The sequence below is a fragment of the Globicephala melas genome, chromosome 19, assembly GCF_963455315.2.
Source record: "Globicephala melas chromosome 19, mGloMel1.2, whole genome shotgun sequence".
NCBI classification, from domain to species: domain Eukaryota; kingdom Metazoa; phylum Chordata; class Mammalia; order Artiodactyla; family Delphinidae; genus Globicephala; species Globicephala melas.
This window is the reverse complement of record NC_083332.1, coordinates 48,168,151-48,193,005: the sequence shown is the minus strand read 5'-3', so window position 1 is coordinate 48,193,005 and position 24,855 is coordinate 48,168,151. Positions and strand designations below refer to the sequence as shown.

Genomic DNA, 24,855 nt, shown 5'->3' with positions numbered 1-24,855 from the left:
ACATAACTGGACTAGTAAATCAGTAAAGCACCCATTAGAGAAAAAAGGACTTATACACAAAAATTCACAGGGCTAAATATAATTCCCAGCAACTGAAATCTGGGATTAGACTGCTGACAAACAAGACCTCTCTTTTTACCTTTAAATGGTATTTATTAAGAATATACACTGGTAATTATTTAATAAACACAATGTTTCATTACTCATGGTATTCAAAAAAATATATGATAAGAAAGCTCAGATTTACCAATGCTCTTTCTATTCTATGAAAGTCCGAATGCTTATTCATGGCTAAATAGTTGCTATGACTCAAGATGTACAGCAATCAGTTAAATTATCCCCTACAGAAGTTTTAATCCTTTGCTTAGTCTCTTTACATATAAGCTATAGAACCAAAAGCAGCTCAAATACATTCTAGACAGTAAATATAAAATCAATAAATAGAAGCTTTTTATGCCTTATTATAAAAAAGACCTAAAAGTACAAAGTAGTTATTGGAAGAAAGAAATTAAGACTTACTTCTTGATACAGTTGGTCATGAGAAGATGGACATCTTGTCTTTCATCTAACAGCAGCATTGCCCCTAAATAGCCAATGCGTTTGTCTGTGAATTTTTGAGAGGCGATAAGCTTGAGGCACTCCAACTACAAATAAAAAATAAATAAATAATTTTTAAAAAGAAAGAAAGAAAAAAGGAAAAGAAAAAAATTAAGAAATTGCTACCATAATCAGGAAAGCAATGTTTTTAACCCAGAGTCAATGGTTAACTAAAGTACATAGTTATAACCTGTATCATCAAACCACCTAAATAAAAGGCAAAGGTTTAAGATCGTTCAATATCTTGATCATAATAATCAAGTTCTGGAATAGATCATCTTGTCAAGGTCCTATGGTATCTGCCATCCAAATGGCAGTTTACCTTAGATCTACATATTCATACAAACTACTAAAGTGTTGTCATAAGGTTTTAATAAACCTAATTCCTAATTTAATTCCCAGGTTATATTAAACGAGCACCAAGCTCATGTGTGTATTTAATGTCTGGTTCCTATTGTGAATATCAAAAACTCAGTAACTGGAAACATACCAAGGTGCCAAACAGTGTCCTAAACACCAGGAATGTACAACTGAAGAAGAGATAGACAATAACTAACTTTAACATAATGTGGAAAGTGCTACACTTAGGGCTCGAACCAAGTACTATGGAGAGGTGAGGTTTTAGAAATCAAATACAGAAGTAAACAAACACACACAAGCCAGAGGAAAACCCAGTAATGGAATTAACCTAAAATGTTTTATATGATTTCTTCTTTACATAATTCTTCTTTACACAATCCTCAGAGCTTAAGAATCCGTGTAGTTATTTACAATAGCCAAGACATGGAAACAAGCCAAGTGCCCATCAACAGATGATTGGTTTAAGATGTGGTGTGTGTGTATGTGTATAAAAATATATATGTATATATACATATAATGGAATATTAGTCATAAAAAAGAATGAAATAGTACCATTTGCAGCAACATGGATGGACCTAGAGATTATCATATTAAGTGAAGTAAGTCAGAGAAAGACGAACGTTATTTGATATCACTTATATGTGGAATCTAAAAAATAATACAAATTAATCTACTTACAAAACAGAAACAGACTCAGGAAATAGAAAACTTATGGTTACCAAAGGGGAAAGAGAGAGGGAGAGGGATAAATTAGGAGTAATTAACAGATACAAACTACTACACATAAAATAGATAAGGAACAAGGATTTACTGTATAGCACAGGAAACTATATTCAATATCTTGTAATAACTTATAATGGAAAATAATCTGAAAATATATATATATATATAAAAAACTCAATCACTTTGCTATACACCTGAGACAATATTGTAAATCAACAATACTTCAATTAAAAAAAAGAGTCCTTGTATTTAAACAGTTTGTCTCTCTACTTAGCCTTTCTTGAACATCACAGTCACTCTGATATACTTTATCATTCCATCTTGACTAACATGGAAGAGGCCAAACATTCCCTCTCGGGCAGTGGTTTACAAAGGGCATACACAAGTTAGACTCTTCAAGAGGGGTTTTTCAAACTATGATCCCATTTAGAATCACTGTATTCCAAGGAAAGGGGCTCAGATGCAGACTGGTGTAGACAGGAATGTAAGATCACATGAGACGTACTTCCCACACGAATCTGCCTGTAAGTATGAAAGTCAAACTGAGAAATGTAAAAGAGTTTACAAATAAACCTGTTTCGAGCTATCTAAAAACTGCTCTCTCAATGTACCTACAATGAAAACACCTAAAGGTTGTGGGATGACTACACCATCATGAGCAAGTCAAAGAAGCCTCAAAGGGAGAATAACCAGGATCCCAAGGAAAACTGAAATGCCTCTGAGATCAACAAAGATTATCTAACAACCCTTCCCTTCCGTCTACACATTCAACTTAAATTTCAAAAACAACTTCTGAAATAGAAGATGTTTACAGTCATTCTTACAATGTCAGCAGAAAAATTACTGCTGAGGTGAATGAGAAAATCACAAGTTAAAATGTTATTAGAAAAATCTTTCTCTTTTTCAAACTGAAGGTTTTTAAACCTTCCCATTTAATCATTCTATAAATAAATATTTTAGCAGTAGAAGAAAATGTTCTAAGAATCAGGTATCACTGAAATGTTTATCATCCTCACTGAATCATGCTTCAGGCAAACAGCAAACATTACACAAACTATCCAAATTTTTTTTCTTAAGGTGAACTAATGAGAAGGACACTCAGGCATTAATATTACTTCATATTTTTAAAGGCCAAGTTTTAAGACAGTCACACTAAAAGTCATTGATGACTGGTGAGTACAATTTGTTGCTTTTTGTGACAGCTGTTAAAACTTACCTAATAACTAAATAGCCAAAAGAAAAACTAAAATTAAAGGGACAAATACTAAATTAATTCTTTTCTAATATTTCCTGTTGGTACAGTGACTTTGCTCTAAGAATGAGCTGCTGTTTTTTTTTGAAGGTGACAAATTTGCGGGGAAAATACAAGATTATATACTGGAAATGGCCTCTGAAATACATACTCCAGTGAAGGATTAACTCTGATCACACTTCACACTTACAGTGGCCAGCAAACAGAGCTCAGACTGTACTACGTGTCATCATTAAAAGTGTTATCAAGGTTTTCAAATGTTGAAAAAGAAAATGATTGGAGGAGAATACAATGGGATGTCAGTAAATGTGAGGAGAGGGCATCCACTTTTGAGCAGCAATCACTAAAAACACAACTCAACACTTACATGAGTTACAGAACAGAAAAAAAATAGTAACCAATTAAATGTATCTACCCCTTAGAAAACAACCTCAACTTCCATCTAGTACTACTGCTCCTCACTTAAAGCTACTTGAAACCGCCACCTGAAACACTGCTAACCCACAAATCTGGCTTTAAATCCACCATAAACAGTCCACCACCAAGGTAACAGAAAACTTTTGCTTTTACCCCAAACTCTTTGAGCAAAAGACAAATGACAAACTTGGAAAAAATATTTGCAACTCATTTCACAGACACGAAATCCTATACAACAGGATTCTACAAATTATTTTTAAAAAGACCAACAACGGGGCTTCCCTGGTGGCGCAGTGGTTGAGAGTCCGCCTGCCGATGCAGGGGACACAGGTTCGTGCCCCGGTCCGGGAAGATCCCACATGCTGCAGAGCAGCTGGGCCCGTGAGCCATGGCTGCTGAGCCTGTGCGTCCAGAGCCTGTGCTCCACAACGGGAGAGGCCACAACAGTGAAAGGCCCGCGTATCGCCAAAAAAAGACCAACAACGAATATAAAAAGTCAAAGAATTTGAACAGACAGTTCAAACTAAGAAATAATTCAAACATACAAAACGAAGTTCAATCTCCTCATAAAACAAATGCAAACCCATCTAGGAAAATTAACTAAAACATCATTGACCTGTACACCTGAAAAGGGTGTGTTATATGATATGCAAAATGTGATTCAATGAAGTTATTAAAAAAGAAAAAGAGGGCTTCCCTGGTGGCGCAGTGGTTAAGAATCCGCCTGCCAATGCAGACGACATGGGTTCGAGCCCTCGTCTGGGAAGATCCCACATGCCGCGGAGCAACTAGCCCCGTGAGTCACAATTACTGAGCCTGCGCGTCTGGAGCCTGTGCTCCGCAACGGGAGAGGCCACGATAGTGAGAGGCCTGTGCACCGCGATGAGGAGTGGCCCCCACTTGCCGCAACTAGAGAAAGCCCTCGCACAGAAATGAAGAGCCAACACAGCCAAAAATTAATTAATTAATTAATTAATTAAAAAAAAAAGAAATGCAAATCAAAACCATATTGAGATACCACTTTTTAACCTATTACATAAGCAAAGATAAACAACTGTCATAACAGTACAAGGACATTAGTAATGGCAGTATAAACTGGCACAAGATGCAGTAAGAAAGATTTGGTCTATCTAAATTACAAACACACATACCCTTTGACTCAACAAATCCACTTTTAGGAACTTACAATGCATTTATATTCATACATGAGCAAAATAATGGATATTATTCCATTGTAGTATTACTTTAAACAGTAAGATTGAAAACAAATGTCCATTAATAAGACATCAGTTAAATAGATTCACACATATAACAGAATATTATGCTGTATTTACTACCATGAGCATGTCAATAAAGTTGGAAAAAAATAAGTACAAGGAAGCTGATATATTGGTATGGGTTAATCTTCAAGACAGATTAATAAGGGGACAGTGCATACAGTATGTTACAATATATTTTTGGAAGAGGTGAGAATATACATGTCCATTGCCTGGAGATGTATAAAGTGTCTCTAGAAGTATAGTCAAGAAATGAATACAAGTTGCCTATAAGGAAGGAAACTAAGTGATTGGAAGAGGATAGAAAGCAGAGTTTTCATCATATATCCTTTTGTATCCTTTAAATTTTGCATCGATGAACTGTCATTATTTATTTCAAAGATAAATAATATTGGGCTGGGAGAGAAAAAACTGCAGGATAAAGAGAACTTACATCTAACTTGTAGTTAGAAAAGTTAGTACAATAATATTATAATTAAAAAGGAAAAAAACAACTGAAATCATTTGTTCCCCCTCCAAAGTTAAACATATATTTCAAAAAATAGCAAAAAAGCATTTGAGTCTTAGAATCATTTCATGAAAAAGACTTTGAAAAATTTAAGAAAATCATATGAAAATATAACTCAGTAAATGGAAACTACCTTTTAAAGATAACTTAAATTCATAATGAGCAATTACTGTGCTATTCTATCATACCTGTGATGCCGTAGGAACATATTAAGAAGTATGCTCCCTTCTTATCTCTATTCCCCACAAGGGCTGTGCTCTTTTCTGCTGACAGTTATTTTGTATTCTTCACCTACTATCAATTTCTTCCTTAACAACCGGTCTTAATATATTGATACTTGCTTACCCACAGCAACCTTCTCCCTCTCCCCCCACCTACATCCCAAAGGGTTGACTGTGGTAACTCTTTGCTACTCACTGATTTTTTTATATTTATTTTCCAAGTGTTTTGAGACACTGTGGTTTTCCTTTAATTTAGAAAGCTCCTGCTGTGTCCAAACCAATGTGCTAGTCATTCTCACTGACACACAGAAAGACACATAAAAGAAAACCAGCATTTGAATATTTATCATAACATATGATAGATATATACCGTGACAGTCATGCACAAGCTACTGTGAAAACAAAGTAGGAAGGCCACCCAATTCAGGTTAGAAACTAAGAAAACATCTGAGAAAGGTTTCTATCTCTTTATATAACACTTAGTGGAACAGAAAGAAACCAGTTAGGAGCTTTGTCTCTCTTATCCTGGTTCTAGCTAAGAGACCTAAGTGAGTTATTTCAACAATCTGGGCCTAATTTCCTTATCACTTAGGTAACTGAGCCACATCATGGAAGACAGCACCCTAACAGCTGTCCTACACTCCATGTCTTCCAAGGCAAATAGTCCCTAATTCTCTCCAGCTGATCCTTGAATTTTTCTCAATATTTTCTCAGCAGAAGCATTCCAGAGAGCCATAAGCAACAAGCCTTAAGGGACTGAAGTTATCAGCCTCCTTTAGAACAAATACAGTGCCTTAAAAATCACTAATCAAAATCACCTGGGAGGGTTCTAAGATTTTTTTATATATATATATATATATATATATATATATATATGTCACCCCCAGGATATTCTGATGGAGTAGATTTGAGAGAAAGCCTAACAACTTAATTTTTACATACTTTTCCTAGATGACTCAATGCTCCAATTTTCCTTGAATTTCAAAGCAATTTTTAATAGGAGAACTTTACCAAGTTTCTGGCCTTGTTACATTTTTCTGAAGCAAGTACAAATATATTGCCTTTTATCAGCATTTAATCTGGTTGCCCTTTAGAAAAAGCTGCACTCATTTTGTTAGCATTTAGAACAATTTCCCAAAAGGTCAAATGCACACATACATTTGCTTTTAATTTAACATTGAGCTTTATGATGTGAACAATCATCTTGATGAAAAGATGCAATTAAAATATTGTAAACATTAACGGATCTGCAACTGATTGGTTAGGTCTTAGTTATTTGTATTTCATTTTAATGCTCAGAAATAACTTTCCAGTTTATACACATACCCACACACACACACACACACACACTCACTCACTCACTCACACACACACAATTTTTGAAGAACAAGATTATAACTGCTTTACCACTGTGTAGCTTGGCAACATAAAATCTACATGGACCAGAGCCTGTTTTTTCATTCTTCTGGCATTAACATTCCTATTGTATCCCATTTTTTTTTCTCTTGAGAAAATTTATCATGAAATATTTTACTCAAAAATTTGACCCACCAACGAGCTTTATCAAATCTTAACATTTTACCCTATTTATTTTAATAAATTTAATATTACAAATTCAACTGAATCCCTCTGAATAGTCTGCCTCAATCTGTTCCCTCTCTCTATCCCAGGACTGACCAAAACTCAAAACTGCTGTTGATCATTGTCATGTCATGTCCTTAGCTATACATGTAGAGACAATTGTTTCTGAATGTTTTAAACTTTACACAAAGTATCATATTGTATTCCTGCTCTTTTCACTCAACATCTTTTGAGCACTACTCACATCCAGACAAGAATCTCTAATTCAGTCATATTCATTGCTATAGAGCATCCCATGTATGAATATACAACTTACCTATTCATTTTTTAAAATAAATTTATTTTTTTTATTTATTTAATTTTTGGCTGTGTTGGGTCTTTGTTGCTGCACGCGGGCTTTCTCTAGTTGTGGCGAGCTACTCTTCGTTGCAGTGCGTGGGCTTCTCATTGCCGTGGCTTCTCCTGTTGCGGAGCACAGACTCTAGGCACGTGGGCTTCAGTAGTTGTGTCACACGGGCTCAGTAGTTGTGGCTCACGGGCTCTAGAGCGCAGGCTCAGCAGTTGTGGCACACAGGCTTAGCTGCTCCGTGGCATGTGGGATCTTCCCGGAGCAGGGCTCAAACCCACGTCCCCTGCATTGGCAGGCAGATTCTTAACCACTGCGCCACCAGGGAAGCCCAACCTACCTATTCTTTTTGTGGAGATACAGATTGTTCCCAATGCTTTCCTAACAGAAACAAAACTACAATGAACACTTATAAAACGTCTCTTTTTAAACAGACAAGGAGCCTTGATCAGATTCAGGTTTATCAGTTTTTCTTTTGTTTTGATTTAGCAAATATAATTCACAGGTGGTGGTATGAACTTTCATCAGGAGGCATATAATTATTTCTGGTGGTTGTCTCTCCTGTGACATGAGCAGCACCGGCGATCATCAGGAATTGCAAAATGGTAATATCCTAATTCTTCCATTCCTTCTTCATTAGCTGGATTATTCCTCTAAGGAGCAATTTCTCTATGTATACCATTGGATCACCAATAGTTCCTTCAGAAGGAACTTAGCAATAATTCCTTTACAAGGAACTACGGGTAAGGAAAGGCAGGATAAATGTTTGTTTCTTTCATTTATCAGTTTTCAAAGTAATGAGTCAGTTCCCTAGTATCCTCCAAAGATGACCAATGAAGTTTTCAAAAAATTTTTAAATTATTATGAACTCACTGATATAAACTTACTTGGTATGTTTCAACTACAATTATTACTTTTATTAAAAGCTCAAACTTTCTCATTTTGAGCCATGACAGCCTCCTCTTGTGGCTACCATATCCTTTTAAAATGACCTCTGTAGTTTTTCTTGCCTTCTGGTACAGTACAACAGTCCAAGCTTATTTTGTACATTTCCTGCCCCAGATTTGGGATCAGCCATCTTTCTAATGGGCCTGACCCTTTTAGAATAAAAGGGTATTTGGAGACCACAATCTGAGCTTAAGTGTGCTCAAGGCAAGGATGCCTACTATCACCTCTTCTTTTCAATATTGTTCTACATGTACAGTATAATAAGGAAATAAGAAAATGTTTAAGGATGGAAAAGGAAGGGAACTGCCATGATTTGCAGACAGTATTGTTGACCATATGGAAACAATAGAGTCCACAGGGACTCTTAGAACTAAGTAATGTTGCTAGGCAGATAAATAGACAAAAATCAATTATATTTCTATATACCTACAACATAATTATTAAAAAATTTAAAGAATGCTATTTCCAATAGGAACAAGAGCTCCAAAGAACCTACCAATAAGTTTCACCAAAGATGTGTAAGACCTTATGGAGAATACTGTAAAACTTTAGAGAACCTAAGGAAGTGAAATGCTATACTATACTATACTGATGGAGAGGAAGACTATTGCAGACAGGTAATTGGGTACAGCAGGCCAGGATGGAACTGGGGAGAAACAGAACGCATGCCCAGCCTGGAGAAGGTCCCTAGCCTACTACTACCATGTGAAAATGTGGATCCAGTGTTGCCAAATCCTCTGACTTTCTCAGAGAAACTAGAAATCCAGATTTCCATGAGAAGTTCTTTGATTTTTATACATAGACAGCAAACTCAAAACAATTTTAAGTACTGTGCAGGACAAACAAAATACATCTGTGAAGAATTTGGGCCCTGAGTCACCATTTTCTACTCCTGCAATCTACCCACTTCTTCAGATATTCAACTTTATTTCTGGGTTGTGTTTAAGCCAGACACGTGAAAGGTTACACACCCTACAGGAAATCTATCATTGCTTTTGTTGTAAAAATGTTGAGGATATTGTCTCTTACATTACTAAAAGAGCCCTAAATAAAAGACCCATGAAAGAACATCCCTTTTAGAATTCAGTGCTTTTCCTAAATTTTGTTTGCTGTCCCTTAGGAAATGGTAAAATTGGTAATGTCTGACAGTTTTTTAAGAACAAAACATAAATGTTTAACATTTATTAATTTAATTAACCTCTAGAATAACCCTATAAAGTAGTATCACAAATATCCCCATTTTACATATGAGGAAACAAGAAAGGTCAATAGGTTCTTGCTCAAAACCACACAGACAGCAAAGTAACAAAGCCAATTCACATCGAGGCAGTCTGGTTCCCACAACTGTGCTCTTAAATTCTAGTAATAACAACCACATAACTGAATCTTTTTTTTCTTGCCTGAGCTGCCTCCCTAACAGCAACTACACAGGCCTTGTGTTCTGAATTCTTCCTTCTCCTAACTCTTACCTTCTACTATTCTTTTTCCCTTTTAAATAGATGCTGGTAACATATGCCATCTCAAATCCTTTTTACTGCAAGGCAGGGCTAAAATAATTAACTTAAAGCAAATAGCTATTTATAGATTTAAACTAAACACAAAGAATGAATAGGTTTTAGAGTTATACAAGGTTGAGTCACTTAAGTCACTTAAACTCTAAATTTCAGTTTAAATAAGTCACTTAAACCCTAAATTTCAGTTTCCTCATCTGTACTATGAGGATACTATCTACCTCATGGGTTTTATTGTAAAATTTAAATAAGACTCTTAAAATATGGTTATTAGAAATTTTTAAATTATACATCTGGCTCATATTTAATTTCTGTTGTACAGTATCATGTTAGATACTGCAGTGAAAAAGAAACAGGTGAAATTAGCTTTAATAATATATTTTATTCAGCCCAATATATCTAAAATATCATTTCAACATATAATCAGCATATAAATTATTAGTTAGCTATTTTACATCTTTCTTTTGTACTAAGGCTTCTAAATACAGTATGTGTTTTACACTTACAGCACATCTTAATTTGTACACTACATATCCATCAGAAATATGTGAACTGTATTTAGATTTCATAAAACTCACAATTGATAAATAGATTCACATACCCAAGTTTTAAAACATATTTAAAAGTTTTCCAATAACTGCATCAAGTACCCACCCAAAATTTATTTTCCTTTAATATTCACCTCAGTTGAACTAGCCACATTTCCAAAGCTACACAACTAGTGGCTATCATAATGAACAGTGCACATCTAACAAATAAAATGCAATTAAAGGCTGGCTGTTTTTACACATAATTAAATGAAAATGACACTGTGATTCATACATGCAGGAGAGAGAATCTTGATAGGAACCTTTTTATGGGTACATTATAAAGGCAATTCCAATGGGTAGGGTACCAAATTACTGATACGGATAGGGCCGTGACTTATTCAGAGGGAATGTTTGAATTCCCTTATCCAAACAGAATGAGGGCCTTAAAATTATGATTCCTATTCCCACTCAGAAAAATCTTTATTTTTTTTGTATCAAAACTTTCCTTGAGTGTGAACACTCTCCGCCTAAGACTTAAATGTTTTATCTAATTAAGTTCCAAAACACCTAGACAGACCTGAAAAGCAGTTTCATTTAAACATGTTATAAAAATAAATCTTAGAGAAAACTCCTTTACAAAATGAAATATCACCAAAGTCTATCCTATGATTTTAAATTCAAGAGTTTGTCTTTAAAGTACACCGTTTGGGGTTTCCCTGGTGGCGCAGTGGTTGAGAGTCCGCCTGCCGACGCAGGGGACACAGGTTCGTGCCCCGGTCTGGGAAGATCCCACATGCCGCGGAGCGGCTGGGCCCGTGAGCCATGGCCGCTGAGCCTGCGCGTCCGGAGCCTGTGCTCTGCAACGGGAGAGGCCACAACAGTGAGAGGCCCGCGTACCGCAAAAATAAATAAATAAATAAATAAATAAAGTACACCCTTTGGAGTATATAAATCTACTGTTTCCATGATGTTAACAGCAGTACACTCTGAGTGGAAGGATTAGGAATCTTCCCTTCACTTGACTATCGAACTTAATGAGTCTACTTAAAATCAACCAAAAAGAATATATGAATATCTACTTGCTTTATACTAATTATGTCACATACTACATGCATAACCACACCTAGATCCATTTCTGATATAGTAAAAGCATATGACGTTTATTTATAGAAGACAGCTGCTGTTTTTGACTGCCTAGTATCTGGTCCTTTCCTCTGATATTAACACCTCAATTTTCCTTTGGGGAATTAATGCTCTCCCACTCTCAACCATGTATTTCTAGAGAGGCTGATCTCATTTCCTGCCCCAAAATGAGCATAAAAGTAACCCAGGTCAGCCTGGTAAAATTCAATCCCATTACTTTTGCTCCTGACGCACAGGCTCAGCGGCCATGGCTCACGGGCCCAGCCGCTCCGCGGCATGTGGGATTCTCCCAGGCCGGGGCACGAATCCGTGTCCCCTGCATCGGCAGGCGGACTCTCAACCACTGCGCCACCAGGGAAGCCCAATCCCATTATTTTTTTGTTTTAACCTAAGGGTGAGGGAATTTCCTTCCACTGAAGTTAATGAGCTGAACAGAAGATAAACTGATGACCATCTTTCCTGATAAATATATCAAAACATTAACAACATTATCTTTGAATAATGCAAATATGGGTAGTATTTTTTTCTACTTGTACCTAATATTGCACATTGTTTCTTTTAATTTTGCAGTCTTTTCCATAAAAAGACTACTTAGCATATAATTAAATTCTTAAGTGAAATCAATAAGTGAAATTCAATAGCATTCATAAGAATTAAAAAACAACCCACTATTCCCTTCTCTGTGACTCAATCTCCACAACAAACGTGGCAAGAAGAAAGCACTTATCACCAAGAATATCATGCCCAGACTGGCTGTATGTGTTTGTATGTGGGAGCAAATCAAGAGGCAGACCTGTACAGTGGTTATAGCTATCAAGGAATGAGGTAATTAGGACAAAATCCTTAAATCCTATCACTTGGCAACTACCTAATTTCTTTTACTTAAAAACATCTGTCAGTGTTCCTCATAGTATCACTGCACTGAGGAAATAATTAAGAAAACATTTAGCAAACTTTTTAAAATGTATACTCATTATAGTCCAGGCCCTCTGTCAGAACAATCACAATCTACTGGTTAATCCCGGTCAATCTTTAAACTCACTGCCACCATTAAAACATACCCTAATCCACATAATGAGAGATTCCCAATGGAAAGGAACTGATGGCAATATCATGCCTTCCCAGGTCTGCAGCTTTCTCTCTCAATTCTACCCTCAGTCCACAATAATCAGACTACAAGGACATCAAAAATAGCCTGTCCTCCCCAACAGGAAAGACTAACAATCCCTGACCTATTGACATTAAAATAAGAGTACCCTTGCTAGATGTGGTCTCAGCCCAGCCTACCTGTCCAAAGTGAGCAGGGTAGCCCAGCATGTGCATATATAGTAATTTTGCCACATTCCGACACCGGTATGTATTGTCTTCTTCTCTAAAAGATGACCGAATTGCAGCACATTCTTTCTGGATCATTTCTCGTTCTTCGGCTTGGGTTCGGGCTGTCCGGATGGTCCGGATCAGCTCCCGCAATCTGATGGGGGCTGGCATCCTCTGGATATGGAAAGACATTAAATAAAGACGTTCATATTTTTTACTACCAAAACCATTCACACAACTTCCCACACACATTTCTGATTTTTAAGAATTTAAGACTTGCTGAGTCCAGTAATACAAAGTTCCAGCAAAGCTATTACATACAAACCTCTCAATTCATTAAACCTCTGGAAAGAACACAAATAAAAATGTTAAGTATTAACTAAAGCAAAATAAGACATAAAACACACCAATGACGTAAAGCCTATCACTAATATCAAACTATCTTAGGAACTAACTCAACCCAAATCTTTAGGCAATCCTTAAATTAAGGAAAGGCCTATGCCTAACCTTTAAGAAGATAGATATTTTCTGCTCAACTGTTGTTAAACTCAACAAAGCTCAACAAAGTATCAGAGAAATACTGAATATGATCATAATTAAAGCTCAATTCAACAAAATGAAAGTTTAGGAGAAAAGACCAAATATCAGATTTAAACACCTTTCCAAGAAGCATAATCATCTCAGTATCCTAGGTACTCTTTGAAAATGTGATGAGGAAAAAAATAATAAACTGATCTCAGCATACAAAACTGTCAACTGAAAAAAACGCACAACCTAAGAACTGAGAACTATGTTTTATTCAGGGCATTACTGATGCCCAGGATACAGCATCTCAGATAGCTCTTCCAAAGAAGTAAGGGAGAAGCCAGGATATATAGGAGGTTTTGCTGTGGAAAAAAAACATGTAGTTGAACATCAAAAGATGACTGCTAATCCCAAAAACAGATGTCTCAAGGTAATGATTTTAGTGCTTTTCTATGTATGGGAAGATGCAAGAGTCTGGGCTGACTGAAATCATTCCTTTGATATGCATCTTAACTATCTAGGGCCCGTATCCTGTTTTTCTCCATCCCGAATTCCCCTCAAGGTGCACCATGCGGGACAGCTGCAGTGGCTGATGGTTTCACAGCTACAACATCCTTTGTTTACTGAAATGGCAGGTGACAAATTTTTGTCCAAAACACTACTGGTGTCATATTCTCATGAATATTTTTTAAAGTAATAATAATAACAGAGGACTTATAATAGACAAAACAATTACGAAAATTAAAAAAAAAACCCACAGGTGGAGAATTTGCACTACCTAATTTCAAGAAATACTACAAAGCTACAGTAATCCAGACACTGTGGAACTTAATTTAAGGACAGACAGAGAATAATGGAGCAAAACAGAAAGTTTAGGAATAGACCTACACAAATATGTTCAACTGATTTTCAACAAAGGGGCCAAGGTTATTCAATAGGAGGAAGGACAGTCTTTCAACAAATGGTGCTGGCACAACTGGATATCTACATGAGAAGAAAAAAATTAACCCTGGACCCTAACCTCACACAATATACAAAAATTAACTCAAAATGGGACACAGAAGGAAATCTTTGGAAATGTGAGTTTAAGCAATCATTTCATACACAAGCAAAAAATACAAAAGAAATAATTAATAACTCGCATTTTATAAAAATTTTTAACTTTTACCCTTCAAAAGATGTCATTATAAAAATAAGGCAAGCCACAGAAAGAGAAATAATACAATTCCTATCCTACAAAGGACTTGTATTTAGAATATATACTTCTACAACTCAAAAATAAAACAATCTTACTTGAAAATGGGGAAAAGATTTGAATAGACACTTCTCAAAAGAAGGTATATGAATGGCTGTAAGCACATGAAAAGATGCTAACATCATCAGTCAGCAGGGAAATGCAAATTAAACTATAAAGAGATATCACTCCACACCATTAGAATGGCTAAAATTGTAGGCAAAAATATAGAACAAATGAACTTTCACAGACTGCTCACGGGAATGTAAAATGGTTCAAATACTTTGGAAAACAGTTTGGCAACTTCATATAACGTTAAATATACACTTGGCATATGATTCAGCAAATCCACTCCGTATTTACCCAAGAGAAATAAAAATATATATTCTCACCAAGACATGTACACAAATGTTCAAAGAAGCTTCATTTATAATTGCCACAAACTGGAAACAACCCAAATGTCCATAAACAGGTGAATCATAATCAGTATACCCCTATAAAAGAATACTTCTCAGAATAAAACAGAACCAATACACAACATACAAGAGTCTCAAAAACATTCTGCTGAGCAAAAGAAACAAGAACAAGAGAGTACATGTTGTATGATTTCACTTATATGAAACTCTAAGAAAGACAAGTCTCACCTACAGTGATGGCAAAGAGATCAAAGATTACCTGAGAGGATAAAGATAGGGACTGGACTGGGATGCAAGGAAACCTTCTGCGGTGATAGAAATGGATATATGCACTTCTTGAAATTCACCAAACTGTATACTTAAAACAGTTGCATTTTATTTTATACATATTATACCTCAAAGTTAAGAAAAATGATAGAATTAGATAATCATTACAATCACCTTCAGTACATATTAGCTGTGGAATCCTAAACCAATGACTTTCAATGTTGTTCTAATCTAATATACCAGGAGGATGTCCCACTCCAATCAGTTCACTATGGTATCAATCCTCAAGGTAGGGATAGTACATTAGGAATTTAGAAAAGTTCCCTAGGTATTGATATGCTCTGGTATATTGGCCCTCTTAAGATTGTGTGTCCTAAACTATGCAAAACTACCTGTATAAGGCTGTTTTGTTACTTTTTTTTATATATAAATTTATTTTATTTATTTATTTTTGGCTGTGTTGGGTCTTCGTTGCTGCCTGCGGGCTTTCTCTAGTTGGGGTGAGCAGGGGCCACTCTTCGTTGCGGTGTGCAGGCTTCTCATTGCGGTGGCTTCTCTTGTTGCAGAGCATGGGCTCTAGACACGTGGGCTACAGTAGTTGTGGCTCGTGGGCTCTAGAGTGCAGAGCTCAGTAGTTGTGGCGCACGAGCTTAGTTGCTCCGCAGCATGTGGGATATTCCAGGACCAGGGCTCGAACCCGTGTCCCTTACACTGGCAGGCAGATTCTTAACCACTGCGCCACCAGGGAAGCCCCTGTTTTGTTACTTTTTAAAAGAACTATTCAAGGGTCTAGCGTTTGTAGTTTACAAAGCACTTTTACATTTATTATCTTCATCATCTCATTTGTTCCTTAGATCATTTTGAAGTAAGGGCAGAAAATCATTATCCCCACTTTGCCTTTGATGAAACTTGGTCTTAGAGCAACTATTCAACTTGCTTAACGTCACAAAGGTGGTAGCTGACAGAGCTAGCACCTGAACCTGGTATTAAAACTCCAAGAGTTCTTCCCAATACTTCAAAAATAAACATTATATTGGACTTCCCCAGCAGTCCAGTGGTTAAGACTCAGCACTTCCAATGCAGGGGGACATAAGATCTCACATGCCGTGCGGTGCGGCCAAAAAAAAAATTTTTTTTAATAAATAAATAAACATTATATATACATGAAATAATATGATTGCTAGGATTTGTTTTAAACTACTCCCGGGGGAGGAACTTCCCTGGTGGTCCAGGGTTTAAGAATCCGCCTTCCAATGCAGGGAACGCACGTTTGATCCCTGGTCGAGGATCTAAGCCCGTGTGCCACAACTAGAGAGAAGCCCAAGCACCGCAACAAACAGCCCACACACAAAGAAGGATCCCGCATGCCGCGATGAAGATCCCAAGTGCCGCAACTAAGACTCAACGCAGCAATAAATAAATAAATAAATATTAAAAAAAAAGAAAATACTCCCAGGGGAAAAAATATTGAGGAAGGAAAATAGGAGAGAAAAATATGCAACAAAATGGGCAAAATATTGATCACTGATGAAGGTATATGATAAATACATGATGGTACATTATATTATTCTCTATTTTCATGTGTATTAGAAATTGTTCATAACCAAAAGCTTTTTAAAAGTCAAAAAGCCTCAACAGGGGCTTCCCTGGTGGCGCAGTGGTTGAGAGTCCGCCTGCCGATGCAGGGGACACGGGTTCGTGCCCTGGTCCAGGAAGATCCCACATGCTGCGGGGCAGCTGGGCCCGTGAGCTATGGCCGCTGAGCCTGCGCCTCCGGAGCCTGTGCTCCGCAACAGGAGAGACCACAACAGTGAGAGGCCCGCGTACCGGAAAAAAAAAAAAAAAAGCCTCGACAAACAAGGCATTTCAATCCTTAAAATTTTTCATAAATAATAAAAAATATTAATAGAGATCTAAATAAAGAACTACTTTTCACAATAACCATAAATACCACGAACTTCAGGATAAAACAAAATTTAAGGGTAAGCAAAACCAACATACTCTATATTCTTTCAACACAGTGAAATATAAGAAAAGCATAAAGCTACTACAGCTCTCAGAGATCAAGAACTAAATATAAAATCAGTTTTCAACTGTCTAAAGCCCAGTCACTGTACTTTCTTTCCTTCTTTTTTTTTTTTTATCTTTTGGCCATTCTGTGCAGATGTGGGAGCTTATTCCCTGACCAGGGATCGAACCCATGCCCCCTGCACTGGAAGCATGGAGTCTTAACCACTGGACTGCCAGGGAAGTCCCTGTACTTTCAAAGAGAATAGTATTTATTATCAACCCTAACTTGGTGTGTGGGGAAAAAGAGAAATCTAAAAATCAATCGAGATTAATGGTAATACTCTGCTAAGAAATAACTTCTCTCTAGGAAGACCTCAATGATTCTACAGAGCAAACAAAGACTATCAGAAAAAGCCTAAATCTAGTCCCAAAACGTGTAGTCCAATGGGAAAAATCACAAAAGTTTAAGCCAGCTGAGAGAAAAACAAGTTACCTGGAGCAATTTCTCAGCTATCAGCCTCAGAATCACAGAAATATAGTTTATTCCACTAGCTTTTTTTTTTTTTTTGGCCGCACCATGCGGCATGTGGGATCTTAGTTCCCCGACCAGGGATCAAACCTGCGGGCCTTGCACTGGAAGCACAGAGTCTTAACCACTGGACCACCAGGAAAGTCTCAGAGCCACTACCTTTTTATGGAAGAAACTGAGGATGCAGGATGTTAACTACCTCGCACAAGGTCACAGAATTAGTTGCTAAGGCTGCCTCTAGCTTAGAGAAAAGCAGTGATTTTTTTTCCCTTGGGTTATGACAACTTACTACTACTTGACTTCTTTATATATCACAGGAAAATATCTTAATAGGTGTCAACTAAAAAATGCACATGGAAGTTGAGAACTATGTTTTATTTGAGGCATTACTGGAGACTATAGCCAGGGATAGAGCCTCTCAGACAGCTCTGAGGGACTGCTCCAAAGAGGTAATGGAGAAGCCAGGACACATGAGTTTTTGTAGGAAACAAAACAAAACAAAACAAAAAGAAACATGTAGTTAAACATCAAAAGATGTTAATCACAGGGCTTCCCTGGTGGCTGCAGTGGTTGAGAGTCCGCCTGCCGATGCAGGGGACACGAGTTCGTGCCCTGGTCTGGGAAGATCCCACATGCCACTGAGGGGGCTATGTTCTAGTTTGGTGAGAATAGGACTGAGTTGACGCCCTGCATTCAATTTGTGCTTTTCCTGGAATTTCTTTTCTGTTCTTTCCGGAGGGGAAGGGCCGAAAAAGGACCATTCCAGGGCGCGGCGCTGGGCTTGCCACATTTGGGAGCGCCGCCTGAAGTTGGGCGCACAGCCTCCCGACGCCCTGCCGTTGGGCTGGTGGAGGCCGCAGCACTGCTAGGGTTGTATCAGTCCTCCTGTTTGCACTATTTCTTTTTGCGACCATGGCCCCGCCTTAAGTATTTCTAATTAAGAAACAAAACCTCAGGAAACCGAAACTTAACCAGCCGCTCTCGCTTCTGTAATTACGCCTGCTGACCCCCCCCCCCGCAACCGTCCAACCAATCAGACGGCGACTAGTGTCTCTGTTTGAAAGTCAACCAATTGGCGACTAGTGTCTCTGTTTGAAAGTCAACCAATTGGCGACTAGTGTCTCTGTTTAAAAGTCAACCAATCGGCGACTAGTGTCTCTGTTTAAAAGTCAACCAATCGGCGACTATGTTTGTACCGGTCTATAAAAGAGCTGTACTAAACTCCGCCAGGACCTCTTAGCGTCACCGGCAACGAGTGCGCGGAGGTCCAGGTTCGAACCTGCAATAAATGACCCTTGCCGTTTGGCTTTGACTCTCGACTCTGGTGGTCTTGTGGAGGGGCCTCGCGACCTTGGGCATTTCATTTGGGGGCTCGTCCGGGATGCCCCCAAGCCCACCAGACATCAGGTCAACGGGTCATCGCTGACAACCGATCGGTAAGTAAGCCGGCTCAGGGTACCTTCTGTTTTGGGGACTAGGACAGTCCTGGCGGACGCGCTATAGGACACCTAGTCGGGTGTGGTTGGAGACGTCCACCACGACCCATCTGGGGCTGGCAGCCCATCTGAAGCGCGCACGCGATAACCTCCCCTTCCTCCTTTTACAGACTCCGCTATTGGGACTGCTCTTAATCACTTTTGTTTTCAGAGTAACCTTTTCTAATCAATCTCTTCCAGGACCTAGACATGGGCCAAGCACAGAGTACCCCCCTCTCCCTCCTTCTCGCTAATTTCGGGGATGTAAAGTCCCGAGGACACAACTTCAGTCTGGATATCCGGAGAAGAAAACTAATTACCTTCTGCCGCTCTGAATGGCCAACTTTCGGGGTTGGCTGGCCCACCGAGGGTACCTTTTGTCTTCCTATAATCCTAAAAGTTAAATCTAGAGTTTTCTTGCCAGGAAAAGAAGGCCATCCGGACCAGATCCCCTACATCCTGGTATGGCAGGACCTGGTAGAAAACCCTCCTCCCTGGATGACCCCCTTTTTGTCATCAGGGTCATGTAAGAACCTTGCGGCCCGACCAACTAAACCTCCCAAGCCTCAGACCCGAACTGCACCCATACTCTCTGACAGCCAAGACCTCCTTCTCCTAGACCCCCCCCCATATCAATCTCCTCCTGTGGCCCCACAACCAGTCCCCCTTCCTGCTCCTGGCTCTGCTCCTCTCCCCTTGGTAGAACCTCCTGCGGCCCCTCCCGGAGGGCCACCCAGGCCAGAACCGGAGGACCGAGAGGCAGAGGCACTACCGGTCCCCCTGCCCAATGAAAATAATTCCCAGGGGCCGGCTGGGCGTACTCGCGGACGCACTCAGCGCGACCCAGGGTTCCGCCATCCTGATTCCACCATAGCCCTACCCCTGCGAGAAATAGGTCCTCCCGATGAGACAGGGAACCCCCGACTCCAGTATTGGCCATTCTCTACCAGTGACCTATATAATTGGAAAACCCAGAATGCCCGTTTTTCTGATAATCCTAAAGACTTGATAGCTCTTCTAGATAGCGTTATGTTCACTCATCAGCCCACCTGGGATGACTGCCAACAGCTCCTCCGGATCCTATTCACTACGGAAGAACGGGAGCGAATCCAGCTGGAGGCGAGAAAACTGGTTCCTGGAGATGATGGTCAACCCACCGCTAACCCTGACCTCATCAATGCAGCTTTTCCCTTAACTCGCCCCCCGCAGGATGAATGGGACTATAACACCGGAGAAGGTAGGGGACGACTGCTCATTTATCGCCAGACTCTAATGGCGGGTCTCCGGGCTGCCGCGCGCAAGCCCACTAATTTGGCCAAGGTATATTCAATCGTACAAGGTAAAACAGAAAGTCCCTCCTCTTATTTAGAAAGATTAATGGAAGCCTTTAGGCAGTATACCCCTATGGATCCAGAGGCCCCCGAAAATCAGGCCGCCATTGTAATGTCCTTCGTTAACCAGGCAGCCCCTGATATTAAAAAGAAACTCCAGAAGTTAGAAGATCTGGAGGGCAAACAGATACAGGACTTACTCCGTATCGCCCAGCGCGTCTTTAATAACCGGGACGCCCCAGAGGATAAACAACTTAAAGCCACTGAGAAAATGACTAAAGTCTTGGCGGCCATTGTTCAGAAAGATCAAGAGGGCCCCCCAGCCACTCGACCTCCCAGGTGACCATTGGACAGAGATCAATGTGCCTATTGCAAGGAAAAGGGCCACTGGGCTCGGGAATGCCCCAAGAAAAGGCAGCCGCGCCCCAACCAGGGGCAATGGCAACCGAACGCCACCCCAGTCCTGTTTACGCATGATACAAAGTAGGGGGGACGGGGTTCGGAGCCCCTCCCCGAACCCAGGGTAACCCTACGAGTGGAGGGGAAACCAGTCCAATTCCTGGTGGATACAGGGGCACAGCATTCGGTCTTGGTTAAGCCCCACGGGAAAATTTCTAACAAATCCTCCTGGGTCCAGGGAGCTACGGGAGTCAAACGTTACCTATGGACCACTCAGAGAACTGTGGACTTGGGCACGGGAAGGGTAACCCATACCTTTCTGGTCATTCCCGATAGCCCTTGCCCCTTACTGGGGAGGGACTTACTCACTAAAATGGGAGCACAAATTCATTTTCGGCCAGAGGGGCCAATCGTAACAGACCCTCACGACCAACCCATATCTGTGCTCACCCTGAACTTGGAAGATGAGTACCGACTTCACCAGGAACCACCCTCCCAAAATCAATATATAGAGTCATGGCTTCAGCAGTTCCCCGAAGCATGGGCAGAAACAGGGGGGGTGGGACTAGCCAAACACCGCCCAGCCCTATTCATAGAGATCAAACCGGGGGCAGATCCTGCACGTGTCCGACAGTATCCCATGCCCCTAGAGGCCAAGACTGGTATCACTCCTCATATTCGCCGGCTTCTTGACCTGGGGATACTGCGTCCCTGCCAGTCGGCCTGGAATACACCCCTGCTGCCAGTCCGCAAACCTAACAGTAAAGACTACCGCCCAGTGCAGGACCTGAGGGAAGTCAACAGACGGGTCATAGACATCCATCCTACTGTGCCCAATCCATATACTCTTTTGAGCGCCCTTAGTCCAGAAAAACAATGGTATACTGTGCTGGACCTCAAAGATGCCTTTTTTAGTTTACCCTTGGCGCCCAAAAGTCAAGAACTCTTTGCCTTCGAATGGTCAGATCCCGAGAGAGGTATAAACGGACAACTCACCTGGACCAGACTTCCCCAAGGATTCAAAAACTCGCCTACCTTGTTTGATGAGGCCCTACACGAGGATCTCAGTGAGTACCGGAGACAAAACCCCAATGTAACCCTCCTGCAGTATGTTGATGATCTCTTAATAGCTGCTGAGACCGCTGAAGCCTGCCTGCAGGGAACCAGAAACCTCCTACGGACTCTCGGCACCCTGGGATACCGAGCCTCTGCCAAGAAAGCACAGATCTGCAGGCCTGAGATTTGGACTCCCCACTCCATGACTGTGCAGAGGTACTGGCCCAGATCCATGGGGTTCGGGAAGACCTACGTGACCAGCCCCTACCGGATGCACAAGTCACATGGTTCACTGACGGCAGCAGCTTTGTCCAGCAAGGTCAGAGGTATGCGGGGGCAGCAGTAACATCAGAAACTGAGGTGATATGGGCAGAGACTCTCCCCCCAGGGACCTCAGCCCAAAAAGCTGAATTAATTGCCCTGACCCAAGCTCTCAAGATGAGCAAAGGCCAAAAAGCTACCATATACACAGACAGCCGGTATGCTTTCGCTACCGCACATATACATGGGGCAATATACCGAGAGCGGGGACTACTCACAGCAGAGGGCAAAGACATCAAGAACAAAGAGGAAATCCTGGCTTTGCTAGCAGCCATATGGGAACCCAAAAAGCTAGCCATTGTACACTGCCCGGGGCATCAAAAACCCACGAATCCAGTCACCCGAGGCAACAATTTGGCAGACCAGACGGCTCGAAAGGCGGCACACACTCCAATACCATTACTTCCCCTGCAACTGCCGGATCCAGGCCCCCGGGAACTACCACCCCAACCCGACTACTCGGAGGATGACATCAGATGGATGAGCAAGCTTCCTCTAACCCAGGTTAGAGACGGATGGTGGCGGGACGCTAAGAACAATATCCTCCTTCCTGAGAGACTAGGAACCCTGGTCCTTGAACGGATCCACCGTAGCACCCACTTGGGCGCCCGACGGCTACAGGATCTCATCAGGCAGACTGGACTTAAAATTAAAAATGTCTCCGAGAAGACTGAACGACTGGTTGCTGACTGTGCAGTCTGCCAACTCCATAATGCCAGCACCCACCCGCCAACCACTGGCATCCGGGAGAGAGGAAACCAGCCTGGAGCCTACTGGGAAGTGGACTTCACGGAGGTAAAGCCTGGCAAATATGGGTATAAATATTTACTGGTGTTTATAGATACCTTTTCAGGTTGGACTGAGGCATTCCCAACCAAGAATGAGACTGCACGAATAGTAGCTAAGAAGCTACTAGAAGAGATCCTGCCCAGGTATGGCTTTCCAGTTATGATAGGGTCCGACAACGGGCCAGCCTTCGTTTCTAAGGTAAGTCAGGATCTGGCTTCCATACTTGGGGCTAATTGGAAATTACATTGTGCATACCGCCCCCAGAGTTCAGGACAGGTAGAAAGGATGAATAGAACTCTAAAAGAGACCTTGACTAAATTGACCATGGAGACTGGCGCTAACTGGGTAGTCCTACTCCCCTACGCTCTGTTTAGGGTGCGAAATTCCCCCTATAAGCTAGGATTTACTCCCTACGAAATAATGCATGGTAGGCCTCCTCCTATCATCCCTAACCTAAAGACTAACCTTATCCAATTGGACCCAGAAAATAATCTCCTGTCTTCCCTCCAAGCCTTACAGCGGATACACGAGACAATCTGGCCCAAACTAAAAGAGCTATATGCAACAGGACCCCCACCTACTCCACACCAGCTCCGGCCAGGTGACTGGGTCCTTGTCAAACACCATCGACAAGAGACCCTAGAACCCAGGTGGAAAGGACCTTACCAGATCATCCTGACAACGCCGACAGCCATCAAGGTGGACAGCATAGCTGCCTGGATCCATCACACACACGTCAAGCCGGTGGACCCATTTTCTGACCTCATCAAGTCCACTAAAGCTGACGTCACCTGGACTGTTGACCGGAGTAAGAACAATCCCCTCAAACTGACTTTGCGCCGTACCCTCCCCCATGATGACCAAGGTACTGTTGATAGCCCTAATGATAGTCCTAACCCTCAACCCTCGGGCCACGAGGGGAGGATTCGGCCCTCCCCCCAATAAGAATACTTTAATACAACTACTATATGGTGCACCCTGCGAGTGCAGGGGAGGTACTATGGAGACTCCTGTTGTTCCCCGAGGGTATACTCATATGCAGGACTGCGGGGGCATAACTGCGTATCTTGTTCAGGAATATAGGGTTACCGGGGCCTCTCAAAACTGGCAATGCTACCATAAGCCTAAGCCACTCCCCCCTCGAGCCACTTGCCCCTGTTCCACCTTCCAGGAATCAATGCATAGCATGTGCTATTCCTCTTACCAGCAATGTATAGGGGCCAATAACAAGACTTATTTCACAGCCATACTACAGAATAATAAAAGCCCCACCATTAGTGATGATAATAAATACCTTCAGGCTGGATGCACTGGCACCCCCGGGACCCCGGTATGCTGGAATACCAGGGCCCCCACACATATGTCAGACGGTGGGGGGCCCCAGGACGCAGTGCGCCAGATAGAAACCCGAAGACAAATAGAAGAGGCCTATCGGCATCTGTACCCACAGCTCAGCTACCACCCCCTAATTCTCCCTAAGGTCGATCCCTCTGAATTGGACTCCCAGACCATGTATGTAGTCAATATATCCCCGTGAACTCCTCCCTCTGTAGTCCTAATACCACTGTCTTTGTCTGTGGAAGTAACCTAGCATACACCTATTTACCCCCGAATTGGACAGGGGTCTGCACCCTGGCCACCCTTCTCCCCAATGTAGACCTGATCTCGGGAGACACCCCATTGCCCATTCCCAGCTTTGACCTCTGGGCAGGGAGAACCAAACGAGCCATTACAGTCCTATCCCTCCTGGTAGGATTAGGAATTACAGGAGC

General features: G+C 41.0%; 1 protein-coding gene across 1 annotated transcript in view; it reads right to left on the bottom strand.

Annotated features, from left to right (window-relative positions):
• The window catches only part of AP1G1 (adaptor related protein complex 1 subunit gamma 1), an 88,826-nt gene that overhangs the window by 41,521 nt on the left and 22,450 nt on the right, over positions 1–24,855 (bottom strand). Inside the window, exons 2-3 of the mRNA XM_030863448.2 lie at positions 12,702–12,905; positions 520–644 (exon numbers count right to left, since the gene is read on the bottom strand). Of these exons, the coding sequence (XP_030719308.1) occupies positions 520–644; positions 12,702–12,902 (326 nt within the window). The 5' untranslated portion in view covers positions 12,903–12,905. The remainder of the gene's footprint in view (positions 1–519; positions 645–12,701; positions 12,906–24,855) is intronic.